The sequence below is a fragment of the Bicyclus anynana genome, chromosome 23 (genome assembly GCF_947172395.1).
Source record: "Bicyclus anynana chromosome 23, ilBicAnyn1.1, whole genome shotgun sequence".
Lineage (NCBI taxonomy): Eukaryota > Metazoa > Arthropoda > Insecta > Lepidoptera > Nymphalidae > Bicyclus > Bicyclus anynana.
In genome coordinates, this window is record NC_069105.1 from 9,797,876 (window position 1) to 9,814,581 (window position 16,706).

General features: G+C 36.9%; 1 protein-coding gene across 1 annotated transcript in view; it reads right to left on the reverse strand.

Moving 5' to 3' along the window:
* LOC112053181 (E3 ubiquitin-protein ligase goliath) overlaps positions 1–16,706 on the reverse strand; it is a 126,725-nt gene that overhangs the window by 33,051 nt on the left and 76,968 nt on the right. Inside the window, exon 3 of the mRNA XM_052888644.1 lies at positions 872–1,069. Coding sequence (XP_052744604.1) covers positions 872–1,069 — 198 coding nt within the window. The remainder of the gene's footprint in view (positions 1–871; positions 1,070–16,706) is intronic.

Here is a 16,706-nt window from a genome sequence, read left to right on the forward strand (position 1 = left end):
TAGACATAGCATCACGATAAGCTATGCAATAGGAGTAAAACATCAAATAAATATGTGGCAAAAACAGAAAAATATTCCTTTTCAGTTTTCGTAGATTGCGTTACTAAAACGGTTAAAATTACGCAAAAAATATGTATGACAGAATTGTTCTCCTTCAAAAGTTCTACAAAAAAAAACGCTAAATAAGTCGTAGACATCAGTTATCATGATTTTATTATGATTGTACCAATATTAAGTACTATCATTCTCTCAAATAACGATAATTACTTGATTATATTTAGCGTCGCGTTATCATTATGCTGTTGATAATAAAATTTCCCAATATCAGCTGATATTGGGAAATATTGGAGAGCTGGATTATGACCACAATGATAACGCAGGGTATCTAGACTGCGCGTTATTAAGCGCCTGTTACCATTGCAATGACAACGTTGGAGTTCCATAGTATTTTTATTTTTCTTTTTTTATATTTCAAAAAATAAGTAGAGGTACGTACGGCGGCGGTACGTCTTTGCCGGTAGGGTGGTAACTAGCCACGGCTGAAGCCTCCCATCAGCCAGTCCTGAGCCAATTAAAACATCTCAATCGGCCCAACGGGGATCGAACCCAGGACCTCGGTTTTGTAAATCCACCGCGCATACCACTGCGCCACGGAGGTCGTTAGCATTTTTAGTAACAACTAGCTGACGCCGCGCGGTTTTAACCGCGTGGTTCCCGTTCCTGTAGGAAAACGGGGATAATATATAGCCTTCCTCGAAAAATGGGCTATTTAACACTGAAAGAATTTTTCAAATCGGACCAGTAGTTCCTGAGATTAGCGCGTTCAATCAAACAAACAAACTTTTCAGCTTTATAATATTAGTATAGATACCTTAATCTCAAAGTTGCAGCTGCCCCGACGAATGACCGCGATCCAGGGTTCTCTCGGCAACGGCTCACTGGGTGCAGCGGCCGACAGCAACGGCCACGTGCACCCAGTGTGGTCGCGCGCGCCATCTGCACCCTTGGCTCGCACGTGCACGGCCACACCGCGGGACGAGCCGATGAAACCCTCGCCGTACTTGCCGGACTGGGGAAGAACAAATTTGAATTTAGAACATCACACAATACCCGTAATTTAAATTCAGAACGAATCTATCATGAATTACAACTTGAATTTGAATTTAGAACTGGAACAACTTTTATTTGAATTCAGAACCAATCCATCAACAGCTTTAATTTGAATTCTGAACTAATCACACCTAACAAAGGAGATGGTCCAATTCAGGTCAAAATTTATTAAAGTGAATAAATCTAACTAAATAAAAAAAAAAAAATTAAAACCCAAGTTTTTGAGTTTTATCAAGATGGCGTCAATATAGCAACTATGACATGACAATTGACAGCAAACGTCAAATCGATTACTGCGTTGAAAACGTCATCAATCCGCCATTATTACCCATAGTAGTGTTGCATTTCTTGGGAGATAATGAATATTATTTCGAAAAAATTAAAGTAAATTCGTAGATTTCTATATTCAAAAATAGTTAAAAAATTAATTTTATTTCCGCTAGAGTACAATGATTGATCCTGGAATCCATACAATTTTGGACCATTAATTGGTGAACCGTTCGTTCGTAAACAATTTAGAACTTATACATAATATAATATCACACTCGACAACCTGTTCTTCTAGGAAGTTCTGATCTAGAACTCTTAGTTTATTATTGGGTCATGAAGATAATAATTAATAACAATAATTTTCCTTATTTACGACTCCCATAGTCCGGAATATACCTACTTTGTATGTGGACTGGTTTATGACATGTTTCAAACATTAGTAATTAAAAGTCCCCCAAAGGAAACGATTAAATCGTGTCATCACTCATCAAGTCTATTTCTATTTCTTTTAAATTATAAATAAAACGTTCAAATTTTTATAAAATTTTCTGAATGGCTTATCCACATTATACCTCGGACCGAGACAATGTACCACGCAATTTGTAGGACATTTTTTTTTTCATTCTTTACAAGTTAGCCCTTGACTACTATCTCACCTAATGGTAAGTGATGATGCAGTATAAGATGGAAGCGGGCTAACTTGTTAGGAGGTGGATGAAAATCCACACCCCTTTCGGTTTCTACACGGCATCGTACCGGAACGCTAAATCGCTTGGTGGTACGTCTTTGCTGGTAGGGTGGTAACTAGCCACGGCCGAAGCCTCCCACCAGCCAAACCTGAACTAATTAAGGAAATCTCAATCTGCCCAGCCGGGGATCGAACCCAGGACCTCCGTTTTGTAAATCCAACGCGCATACCACTGCGCCACGGAGGCCGTCATTGTGGCTTTTCCCCCCCTACGAAAAAAAAGGACATTGTGGCTGTTAAGTTGTACTCTATTAATTAGAAACAGTAAAGAAAACATCTGAATAGTAACAACTTTTGGTAAACTCCCCTCCAACTTGTATCAATAACGAGGTTATTATAAGTTGTTACCTCAGACCAATTATTGTAAAGGACCTGCCTCGCTAGACGTTACATTTCTGTCAAAGTATATGATCAACGATCTAATGCGATTATAAAAACTGTCTCTATAGAATGGATGTTAAATAGTTGTAATCGTGTTCTTCGGTTAAAGAGCTCCGTAAAAATACCTTTTTGTGTAATTGAATTGTGTAAACAACGGGCAAAAACTTCTAGTGTAGTACAATTTGACGGCCGCGTGGCGCAGTGGGTAGTGACCCTGCTTTCTGCATCCACGGCCGTGGGTTCGATTCCCACAACTGGAAAATATTTGTGTGATGAGCATGGGTGTTTTCCAGTGTCTGTGTGTATTTATACATTATATAAGTATTTATATGTAGTATATAATTGTATATTAATATTATAATATCAACTATCTTAGCACCCATAACACAAGCTACTCTGTATGCTTAATTTGGGGCTAGATAGTGATGTGTATTGTTTAAGTATATTTATAGTATATTTATTATTATTATTAAGATATATACCAAATCTAAGCTCATTTTCCTCAGAAAATGACCGACAATTTTGTTCGTCACTATGAGTGTGATACAGGTCCTCCTATAATTGGTCTAAGGTTGTTACTAATCAGCTGTTTTTTGACGAAAGAATCCCGCTTTTTCCACTCAAAAAGTTCCTAAACCCCGACGTGGCAAAAACAATCTGGCAACGCCGTCTCAGAGGCACGGGGTTAAACGTTAAAGGTATTTAAAGCAAGTATACGTTATCAACCCATATACGGCTCACTGGCTGAGCTCGATTCTCCTCTCAGAGAGGGGTTAGGCCAATAGTCCACCACGCTGGCCCAATGCGGATTGGCAGACTTCATACACGCAGAGAATTAGAAAGTTCTCTGGTATGCAGGTTTCCTCACGATGTTTTCCTTCACCGTTTGAGACACGTGATATTTAATTTCTTAAAATGCACACAACTGAAAAGTTGGAGGTGCATGCCCCGGGCCGAATTGGAACCCACCCTCCGGAATCGGAGGCAGAGGTCATATCCACTGGGCTATCACGGCTATAAAGCAAGTATAAATATTGCTAAATGTGACGTAAACAGGTTTTATAGTAAGCCTTACAGATAACAGCGTCTTGAGACCAGGAAGCGGAAGGCTTTAGCGGCGATTAGTATTGCGCTCGCGGCGACACTATACACAAAGAACTTGTAAGGCAGATCACAAACGTGAGTTATCATTGAATTCTCATGACTATCTCCAATTCCCTGGTCACTTTTTATTTAATTACTAGCGGACGCCCGCGACTTCGTCCGCCCTTAGACCTCTTTAATCCAGCCCCTACAGTAGGTATTACATCGCTGTAAAAATGGAGTAACTCCCGTTTTCCCAACATTTCCCTTCACTGTTCTGCTCCTATTGATCGTAGCGTGATGAAAAGGATACTATAACCTGCCCAGGAGTATGAAGTACCAAGTTTCGTTAACATCCGTCGAGTAGTTTTTTGTTTCTATAACGAACATACAGACAAAAAATTTACTGATTGTATTTTTGGCATCAGTATCGATCACTAATCACGCGCTGATAGTTATTTTGGAAATATATTTCATGTACAGGATTGACCTCTTTAATTTCTTAAAATCCACACAACTGAAAAGTTGAAGGTGCATGCCCCGGATCGGATTCGAACCCACACCCTCCGGAATCGGAGGCAGAGGTCATATCCACTGGGCTATCACTTTATAATTTTTGAATATATCTGAATATGGGTTGTTAATGATGAAATCACATTTAAAAGAATTAACTAATGTAGTATAAGGAAGTGTTTATTTGTCTTTCAGTTGTAAATTTAATTCTATACTAATATTATAAAGCTGAAGAGTTTGTTTATTTGTTTGATTGAACGCGCTAATAACCTACTGGTCCGATTTGAAAAATTCTTTCAGTGTTAGATAGCCCATTTATCGAGGAAGGCTATAGCCTATATATTATTCCCGTATTCCTACGGGAACGGAAACTACGCGGGTAAAACCGCGCGGCGTCAGCAAATGCAAAATAATTCCATTATAATTGACCCCGATAACAAAATTGTTCCACCAATTTGAAATCGAATACTAAGTAAACGTGACCCACCGTTTGTTTGTTAAACATCAAAACGTTGTTGCAACATTAAAAACAGCTGTTTAAACACAATAATAGTGTTAACTTGCGTGCCAACTGAAATTGTACGGTTAATAACGAGTAGGTTCACCAGATATATAAAATTAAAAACAATGTAAACAAAGTAGATGGTCCATTTCAGGTCCATTAAAATTTAAAAAATACAAGGATCTTATTAAAATTCATTAAAGTGAATAAATGTAACTAAATAAAAGACCGGGAGCCGCAGCAGAAAAAGCTGAAACCTCTGACAGAGAGTTACATATTTGTACCTTTTGCCGTGGAGACCCTTGGGTCATGGAGTCGCAGTGCCAAAAATTTTACCGAATCATTTCACCGCGGCGAGTTGCCTCGACTGGTGACAGAAGGACTGGCTCATTTTTTGCGCAAAGGATCAGCCTGGATGTCTGTCTGGAAATGCAGCCAGTATTCTTGCCACCATTCCACGTGGGCATGATTTGTATAGGTATTAGGATAAATTAGCTTAAGTTCCATATTGTATTCTTCCTTATTAAAAAAGAAAACTAAATAAAAAGAAATAAATAAAATTAAAACCCAAGTTTTTGAGTTATATCAAGATGGCGCCCTTAGAGCAACTATGACATGACAATTGACAGCAAACGTCAAATTCATTACTGCATTGAAAACGTCATCAATCATCCGCCATTATTACCCTTAATAGTGTTGCATTTCTTGGGAGATAATGAATATTATTCCGAAAGAATTAAAGTAAATTCGTAGATTTGTATAATCAAAAATAGTTTGAAAAAATATTTTCTTTTATTTCCGCTAGGGTACCATGACTGGACCTGCTCCATACAATTTTGGCCCATCTCCTTTAAGCCTCAATAGTTCAACGGAAAGAGTCGTCTGTCTCATCACCGAGGGGTGGTGGTTCGATCCCCGCCCGTTGGTCTATTGTCGTACCCACTCCTAATACAGGGGTTTAAATCCTGGGTCGGGCTTATGAGATACTGAGCTTTTCTTTTTTATAAGTTTCAGTTTAAATTTTCAGTCAAGAGTTTGGAAGTTGGTTGTGTTATACCTAGGGTTACCAACCGCACTATATACGACTACCTAGTATTGTACTATATTTCGGGTGTGCGTACTATAAATATAGTCTGAAAAATACTTTATTTTTCTGAAAAAATGTTGGCAACCCTAGTTATACCCCCGTACCTCTAAGAGCATGTTAATCCGTCGTTCCCGGTCATTATCATTAACATCTGATAGTGGTCGTCAATGAATTTAACATTATCAACTTAAACCCGCCAACCCGAATTGTAGCAACGTGGTGGGTCTAAACTCCATATCTCCTGTAAGGAGGGAGACCTGGCCTCTGTAATGGGCCGTTAAAAAAATGCCACAAATACAAATAAAGAACACATGTCCTAAGAAAACCGGACGTCTGGCTACTCAACGCCTGAATCACTATACGATGCACAAAGTTTACTGTATATCCACAAAATTACAATCCATTATGTTCCTTATTGCGTCGTAATTCCGTTTATATTGGCATGCAATAAAATTGTTATTTTATCGTCAACAGCGCGGTGCGGTATAGGCGGTATGACTTGTTATTGTGATCGCAAACAATTCAATTAAAGCGGTAGGCCGTAGGAGTGTTAATTCCTTAATAGGCCTTATTTTCTTGGGCTTATACACTATACACGCATTTTTCTTTAATATTAGGAGCAATACAGGCAACTATTTAGCCCCAAAGTAAGCTCATAGCCTGTGTTATGGATACCAAGATAGCGAATCATATTTTATATACCTATATATTTGGGGTAATTTCGTTTACTATAGATTAATTTTATTTTGCTAGCAAGTAGCAACCATAATCTAATATTTTCACTAAATGTCAAATTATCAAGTCAATACTTCTGTAATGTATAAATACACTCAGACACTGGAAAACACTCATCACACAAATATTTTTAATTTATGGAAATCGAATCCACGGCCGTGGATGCAGAAAGCAGGGTCACTATCCACTGCGCCACGCAGCCGTCAAGATATTTTATAACTATAAAGTAAAGGTTATATCAACACGGACAGAGATTTTCACCGTATCAACTCGAGTCGTTCATATACTTTGTCTTTTAGTTTTACCGGAAATATTATAGGACTCTTAAGGTGATTACAAATATAAGAAAACTAATGTCGAACAAAGGTTATGATTCACAACACTTGTCAGGACAACTTATTAACAAATCAAACTGTAACCAAAATAAGACCCTAGAATGGCAGAGAATGACTTTGAGTGAAGTCACGTACTTGTGAACGATGTGTGTAGGGTTAAAGATACCTTTGACTGTATACAATCACTGCCCTTTTCCACTCAAGTCACTCTCCCCGCTTATCCTAAGTAACCCATTAAGAATTACACAACAAGAGATGTGGACGGCTCGAACGCCACGAGCACACTGAAGCCAACACGAGATCGAGCGACGTCATATCCGTCACAGGCTACTATTTTCAACACTAAACGGCGATAACAGTAAGCACACTATTCGGAATAATTAAGCTACCCACCCGGTCCGATATAGCCACATGCCGGCATGACGTCCGGTAAAACTCATCGCACAGTAGATATAATAAGCAGTATAGTAACTCGGCCGTATTTTTGAAATAAATACCTACAGCCGCGCGGCACGTAAACATGTGATAGGGCTGCCCGCCTGCAGCATTTTAATTACATTTGCCAACTTTGTGTTTCCATTTAGTTTTGTGATTGTAAATACACTTTTTTTTAAATAGACAAATAAAATACTTTGTAAATTGTAGTAAAATAGGAAGTGATCAATAAAATGCGTGTTGTGTTTTGATTGGTAGATTTAAATAAGGCTCATACTGATCAATGATTGAAGGACCTTCATATATTTATTTTGGTGATGTCATCTAGGTATTACCACCACACTAGGTGACCAAATAATAAAAAACCGGTCAAGTGCGTGTCGGGCCACGCGCAGTGTAGGGTTCCGTAGATTATGTTAGCACTTTAATCCCTTATGTAATGTATAAAAATACCGATAACGATACCCCACACTATAGAATAAACGATAAAAAATTGATCCTGACTTGGCATGTAGGGAAGGAACCACAAAAAAAATTGAGATTGACCGGGTTCGCTAGTTTACTAAAAAAATCTGGATAGGTATATTAATATCAGCCGGCTCTCTCTTTATTCAAATACATTAAAGTATGAGCAACACAATGATGTTGTTAAATTCAAACAACTTCTTTACTTAACTTCTTTATGACATTAAAATACAGGTATACAAAACATACGTGTCATAAGATTTTAATCTATGTATAATAACAATAATCAAAGAAAACAACCTAAATGAAGAAGTTAATAAATAATTATTTAATAATATTATATTACCGTTTTCGTCATTTACCTATTTACACAATTTTATTATTTAAGCATTTATTTATATTATGCCTTTAGAATACAAAATATTAATCAAACTTTATAAAGATAATAGCCCACCAGTTGCGAGGCTTTTTTTCCTAGTCGTCATAATTAAAAATCCAATACACTGTGCGTTCGTCACCGCGGCACAGTCGCGACTGCCTTCACCCTACGATCACCCCACGTTCGGGGTGCGTAGGTATAGCTCGCGTTTCGACCTCTAGTATGAAGTCATCCTACTGGTTATACTGTGCTCATCGTATGTTGGTCGCGATTTTTCGCAACCAACACGATGAGTTTTACCGGTCGTCATATTGGCAGATCTGCAGACATGTGGTTATAACGGACCGTGGGCGACCAACGTAACGTAACGCCATGAACCTGCGGCTTGTTACTGTAAGCGCGGCATCCAGTAACAAGTCGACGTGCCGGAGCTATACAACATTTCCATTTAGGCTTTTAGGCGAAACGAAATGATAATGACACCTTTCCTTGTTTTGATAACCCTTAAGGTGGTCTGTGAAAGGGAAAGGAACGCTTATTTCGGACGCTTATCAACATAGCTGTCTGAACTCTGAAGCACAGTAAAGATATTACAAGCAGTATAATAACTCGGCCGTATTTTTGAAATAAATACCTACAGCCGCGCGGTACGTAAACATGTCATAGGGCTGCCCGCCTGCAGCATTTTAATTACATTTGCTAACTTTGTGTTTCCACTTAGTTTTGTGATTGTAAATAAACTTTTTTTATATAAACAAATAAAATACCTTGTAAATTGTAGTAAAATGGGAAGTGATAAATAAAAATGCGTGTTTTTTGATTGGTTGATTTAATTAAGGCTGATACTACGTCAATGATCTTGAAGGATTGGTCGTATTCTTAAACATATTTATTTCGGTGATGCCATCTAGGTATTACCTCCACACTACGTGAACAAATAAAAAAAAAGATAAATACCTTCATGAAATTGTAGTGATTTAAAATAGATAATGAAACAATGAACAAACGCACTAATTGTCCCTACGATACGATAGTTCCCATTAGATGCCATTATCAGATCCTGACATGAAAAAAATGGGACTAACCTGAAAGAATATTCATCCAAACAAAAAAGAAACGGTTTACAAATGACGGAAATATCGCTGTAAATACGATACGATCCTTTTTGGAAGTCGGTTAAAATTCTTGTCACCAATGCCAAGCTGAGCAAAAGTTTTATGAGCTTGCACATTAAAGCGCATAAAATCCGCCATTTTGATTTTTTAAGAACTAAGTTACCCAGTGACACTCGGCCTATCTAGACGAGTCTAATGACATATCATTTATCAGTATGTGTGCTTGGCAAATTTGTTCGTAACATCCCGAAGGTCGGCGCGGTCCGGGAGGGGGGTAACGATGCCCAGCGCGTACGACTTCACACCCGCGCAGTCCTTTCCTCCCGTCGCCCGCATACAACAACAAGTCATAACATTCAAACACATACTCCTCCTTTGGGCTTCGCTGCAGTCGGGTAACAAAACACAAATGATCCGAGCACAGTCACACAAAACATTGTACAAGCAGTCGAGGTTTTAACACAAGCTTATCGTACCTACTGTATCGTGATTCATGAACCGCGTAAACTACCTATTTCAATCGTGTCAATCACTTTCCTTTACTCTATTCACTTTATTTACTAATCCAGATACCTACCTTTATTCTGGAGATAAAAGGAAATACCTTATCCATTAAAAAATACAAGATTATGTACCTACCTACTAATAAGTAAATTTATTTTAAAGTCTTACCTTTCAGAGTTTCCAGGTAACTTAAAAAAAGTTATCTCTGGATGGAATAATTTTGAATTCATGCATCCAAAAACGGCACAGTATTTCCTACTGGTCATAATTTAAAAAATCTAATACTATTAATACACTTTACTCTGTTAATACACCGTGCGTTCGTTCGTCACCGCGGCACAGTCGCGACTGTCTTCACCCTACGATCACCCCATGTTCAAGGTGCGTAGGTATAGCTCGCGTTTCGACCTCTAGTATGAAGTCCAACTACTGGTTGTAATATCTTTACTGTGTCTGAAGGCTATTGTCGTCAAAATGACATGGCTTTTGAATATGATATGGTATGTGGTTGATGAAATGGTAAAAGACTTTTCAAAATCGGTTCAGTTCAGTTTAGAGAGGGAGACCCCTAACCCCTACAATATCTTTTTTCTATATTAATATTATAAAGAGGAAATATTTGATTCTTTGTTTGTATGTTTGTATGGCTCTGGAACTATTGAATCGATTTGTAAAATTCTTTCACTGTTAGGAAGCTACACTATCCCCGAGTGCTATAGGCTATATTTTACCCCCTATTCCTATAGGAACGAAAACCACGCGAGTGAAATAGCGCGGCGTCTGCTAGTTTTTAATATTAGTATAGATATAAGGCAAAGATTCATGATTTACGTTTTTATACCAAAATATTATAAGTATTAGACAAAGATTTATGATTTACGTTTTTATACCTAGAATATTTTCAGATAATTTTCCGCTACAAAGCAAGATAACTTATTCACCTGTTGCTCAGTTGAGAAATAAATTCTAGATTCGTCTAATTTTAGCGAAATGAATTCCTCAAAGCCGGCAACACGGAAAGCACTCAACGCGTTCGTGATTAATAGATGTTATTTACAGCCAAAGCGACGCCATCGTTGACATTGGCAAATAATTTGCCGTTTTATTTGGCCAATAAGAAGACAATATTACCAGACTTAAATATCTATGGATCTACTGAACCGATTTGGGTAATTGTTTTACCAATAGAAAGCTACGTTATTTGAGGGTGTCATAGGCTATGTTTGATCCCCATATTTACACGGGAACGGGAACTACGTAAATTAAAGCGCAGGGCGTCATGTAGCGGAATTTCTGCGTCTTTTAGAAATTTTGTATTATCTCCGAAACTATTCAAGTAATTAACATACTGTAAAGGGCAAATCTTATCTCCATAATATCCTTGTGATTATTAAATAGTTTATTTTAATAAGGATTAAAGTTTAGTTGTATAAATAATGACGTAAACCTAAGTATATAAAATTAATAATTTTTAAAACACAAAAGGTACTATATCTGCTAATATATAGAAGATAGATATATGGTGTCGCGGACTTTTTTGTAGAACTTTTAAAGATACATAAAGTCTCCATACATTAATTTCGATTTTACACAATAGTTAAGGCAGCGCATGCGAATAAGTCTGTTTAAGAGGATTTTCAGTCCGACCTGTATGACAAAAACTGTGATAACTCGGCTAATATATATGATACCAAATAATAATATGATATAAAATAGCACTCCCTATAGCACTCCCCGATAATGTAGCATTCTACTGGTGAAAGAATTTTTAAAATCGGACCAGTAGTTCCGAAGATTACCCCATTTAAAAAATGTGACAAACTTACAAACTTTACCTCTTTATAATATTAGTATAGAAGTATAGACTAACAGATGCCCGCAACTTCTTTCGCGTGAAATTCTGTTTTCTTGCCGTGGATTTTTTCGAAATAATAATTATGTAGCATAGATGTTGCTCAATAATTTTCTCTAGTAGGTCAAAGAATAGTCCGAACAATCAGACAAAATACATACAGTCAGAAAGACAGACAAAAATTTGAATTTAAGGGATTAAAATCTATACTAATATTAACATACTGAATATAAAGCTGAAAAGTTTGTTTGATTGATTGAACGCGCTAATCTCAGGAACTACTGGACGGATTTGAAAAATTCTTTCAGTGTTAGATAGCTCATTTATCGAGGAAGGCTATAAGCCATATTTTATCCCTGTATTCATACAGGAACGGGAACCACGTGGGTGAAACCGCGCGGCATCTACTAGTCAGTTATAAGACCACACAACATACTCGTAGATAATAAATAAAACGAAGTTCCGAAGAGGTATTAAATAAATAAGTACTTTCGTAACTAGTTGAGAAACTAAGTTCTTCTAGGAACATTTTACTCACGTGCACCCAATATCACAATTTCACAATTATCACAATTAGCATTGCACCACAACATCACGTGGTGTATCATATCAACTTGAATTCAATGACACATCACGGTTTTTACAATGTAAAGAGTCCATTGAGAGTCGTGAAAGCTCAGTGGATATCATTTCTGCCTTCGATTCGAAGGGCGTAGGTTCGAATCCGGTCCCAGGCATGCACCTCCAACTTCTCAGTTATGTGCATTTTAAGAAATTATACGTGTCACAAATAGACGACATGACATCGTATCGAAACGCTAAATCGTTTGTCAGTGCGTCTTTGCCGGTAGGGTGGTAACTAGCCACGGCCGAAGCCTCCCACCAGCCAGACCTGGACCAATTAAGGAAATCTCAATCGGCCCAGCCGGGGATCGAACCCAGGACCTCCGTTTTGTAAATCCACCGCGCATACCACTGCGCCACGGATGAGTCTGATCCCGGATCCGAACCCAGTATCCCGTGATCCCACGCCACTGGACCAAAGAGGCAGTTCATAATAACAAAACTAGAACACGACAACATGCCCTGAATTTTTTGGCATAATAACACTATGACCTATTTGGGCGGATAACAAAAGATAAAGTTTTTTGTGCGAAACTAAATTTGGCAAGAATATAGAGCACACAGCAACCAAAGTATTAGGTATCCTAACTATTATTATAAATGCGAAAGTATGTTTGTTTGTGTGTTACACTGTCCCGCTTAAACCACTAAATCATCATTATAGTGGTTTTCAGATAGCATGTGTAAGGTGACAGTTCGTTTCACTATTGCCGCGATTCACGATAATAGTAAGTATAGCTGACGCCGCGCGGTTTAGCACGCGTGGTTCCCGTTCCCGTAGGTATACGGGGATTATATATAGCCTATAGCCTTCTTTGATATATGGGCTATCTAACACTGAAAGAATTTTTCAAATCGAACCTATAGTTCCTGAGATTAGCGCAACAAACAAACTCTTCAGCTTTATAATATTAGTATAGATTATGAACGTCAAAAGGCAACTGTCACCGCTATCTGAAAAACACTATAATATCATATCATATCACTTATGAGCACGAGTCTCCTCTGAGAATGAGATCGGTTAGGCTAACATCCATCCATCTTAATGCGAATTGGCAGACTTTACGCACGTAGAGAATTAAGAAAATTTTTAGGTAGGATGCGTATCCTCGACGATGTTTTTCCTTCACCGTTTGAGACATGTGATATTTAATTTCTTGAAATGAATTTGCATTTAAAAAAAATACTAAAAAGTTTGAGGTGCATGCCTCGGACCGGATTGATTTAGTTGGCAGATGGCAACTAAATAGACCATTTGACTCCTAAATGGACGACCGGTCGCATCGTATCCGTTACGTGACATGTAAAAAAATATAAAGTAAACCCATATATATAGGTGGATACCCAATACAAAGGGGCAATAGGCGAGCACAGTATCATGCTCCGCGCTATAGAGGAATATAAAGATTTTTTAAATGGCTTACAGATTAAAACCGCATTCCCTGACTGTCGGCTTCTTCAACGCAGACGGGCTCACCGATAAAATACTCGCGGTCCGCGAATATCAAAAATCTTTTACCAATGGTTAGTACTTTAGTTACCAAGATGGACTACAGATTTCACTCATAACTTTTATTAGGCTATTTCTCCGATTTTGGTAATAATAAAACGATTATGCTAACGGAACAAAATTATTATATGCAACAATGTCGAACTTGTTTACACAAAAATGGCGTTCATCCAAAAATACCGATCAAAGATCAATGCACTCAAGATTAAATGTTTTATAAAAAAAAAACACAAATTAAATAAAAACGTTCGAAAGGTTAACCTCATTTCTTTGAAATACAAATAATTAAATTTAATTAGGCCGTGATAGCCTAGTGGATATAACCTCTATCTCTGATTCCGGAGGGTGTAGGTTCGAATCCAGTCCGGGGCATGTATCTCCAACTTTCGACTTATATGCATTTTAAGAAATTATATATTACGTGTCTCAAATCGGTGAAGGAAAATTACATTGCGAGGAAACTTGCATATCTGAGAATTTTCTAAAATGTCGCGTAGAAGTTTTACGTGAGTAAGTCTGCCAATCCGCATTGGGCCCGCGTGGTGGACTATTAGCCTAACCCCTCTCATTCTGAGGACTCGTGCTCAGCACTGAGTCTAATATGGGTTGATAATGATGATGATGATGATGATGATGATGATGATGATGATGATGATGATTTAAATTAATTTATTTCCGGCAGAGGCTTTTTACGAGTACTTTTGAAACGTCAAGTCTATTAAATAATAGTCATTCTACCATGGATCTTTGTCATTAAGAAAGTCATCTCGAATCACTCGTAGTACCTTAAAGGTTTTTGACAAAGTTTTTGAATTTTCTTAAAAGGAAGTAAATTAAATTAAATTAAAAATTAAATTAAAGTACCTATGTAGATAGGTATACATATATTTATTGACGAGTTGAAGTTTTTTTCTATTACAGGACTATTCTTTACATTGAAGATATTTAGATTTTCTAGGGCTTGTTTTAATCGATACTGATGTGTTTTTTTTTTATTTTTGTCTATCTTTCTCCGTCTTTTTGTCGACCGCGCATCACGCTGAAACTACTGAATGAATTCAAACGAAACTTGACACGATTTGAGTTCATACTATGAAGAAAATCAAACGATACTTTTTGTCACGAAAATTAAAATAAAAGGGGGTGATCTTATATTAATCAATCTGCCATTTTTTCATAAAGTGGAAAACTCAACCCTGCGGTGACGTAATGATTCATTATGGTGGATTCATTCTCAATTTACAATTGCGATTGGAGTCTTTGTTTGGGTTAACCGTTGGCTGGAGTTAATTGAAAGTGCAGTTAAATTGATTGCAAGTTAAAAATAGACGGGCAGCTGTTTCATTACATAGGATTTGTTTGGTGACCGCTTGTTGAACTGTTTCTTTCTGGTATTACAACAGTTAATTCTGTCAAGGCTGGATATAAAGCAACTAGCGGACGCCCGCGACTTCATCCTCCCTTAGACCTCCTTAATCCGACTCTATCTTAGCGGATACCTACTTACTATAAACTATCTTCCTGCCAAATTTTATCTACTTGGCATGATGTCATGTAAAACTGATCTTGTTAGTGCTGCAGGCATGTGAGCTAACTTGATCGTAAGTGGCTGACATTAGGTTAAACACTGGATATACTCGTGATTAATTTTTGTGCTTAAACACAAAATTAATGATGATATAGTGTTGCAAATTTACTGTTAAAATATCATATGTTCTAGAGCGGCCTTCTAACATGAACAAGGTAGGCCTAGGATGTTTCCACGAGATATCTCTTGAAGAGAAAAAGATATATTTTCGACCAATAGCGTTTTAAACGAAAACGTCCCATCGTAAAGCAAGAGAGAACGATATTTTTGATTTCGCTATTGGTTGACCAATGACCATATGTCCTTTCCATGAATGTTATTGACGCATGCTAAGCTTACAGGTTTTGCAAACTCTTACCTAATAACATTATAATAGGGGTTGAACTTAGAACCTTTCTGTGTTATGACAGCATAGATTATTGAACGATTGAAGTCTTTGTCAAGAAGTGCCTATCTCGAAAGGGCAGAACGTGGTTACATACATTTAATATGTGATACCTTTCGCTAGTTGCGCAATGGTAACCCACTAAAGACCTGTTTTTTATGCCCTTTGGCGGTTGAATAACTTATGTGGTCTCTTGACCTATTAGATTATGATTTTTTACAAACTTACTTTACATATTTTTATGATTGTCATTCCGTTTTCTTTGTAGTGAATAAAAACTTTTGAACAAATCTCAATCTGTATTGTTTTACGAGGTCGCTAACATTTTTTTAGACAAAAGTGATATACTTACTTCATTATTTAATTGAGTCCTTTATTAGCAAAGTTCCATTAAAAAATCGGTTTAGCCGTTCCATAATGTTTTTTATATTAAGTTCGAAAATCGTATACACATATCTTATTTAGGCAGTTCCGAATTTGAATTTGTTCCGAAATTGGACGTATAAAATTTTGATTACATAAATTAAAATTGAAAATATTTTTCAAGAAATAAAATTGACGACTTTGAAAATATACATTGTTTATAAGTAGTTTGAGTGGACGATAAGCAAACTCAGGTTGAGAATCTATGATGTATTATATAGATAATAATCTATCTTTTTAGAATGATAAGAATCTACGGAACCACCGCCCGACTCACTCTTGGACGGTTCATTGAACTCTGAGCAGCGATAAACTCAATAAGACGATTTTTGCACAATATTTGTTTATCTACAATTTTGTAAATTGATATAAATTATACATACACGCGTGCATGAGTATCTTTTGTTTTATTTCTTGTTATTTAAATTTTGGTTACAATCCATTTGTATAACAATGTGTAATTGTTCTGAAATAATAATTAAATACACATTGGTATTGATATTATGAATATTGAATACATTGTCTGAACAAAGACAAATATATAAATAATATACGTGTGGAATACATGAATAATCTTAACGTTTCTACAATAATAATCAATTATTTATAATTATTTATTATTAAGACTTTTTCCATCAACTTTGATATCATAAAACTTTAAA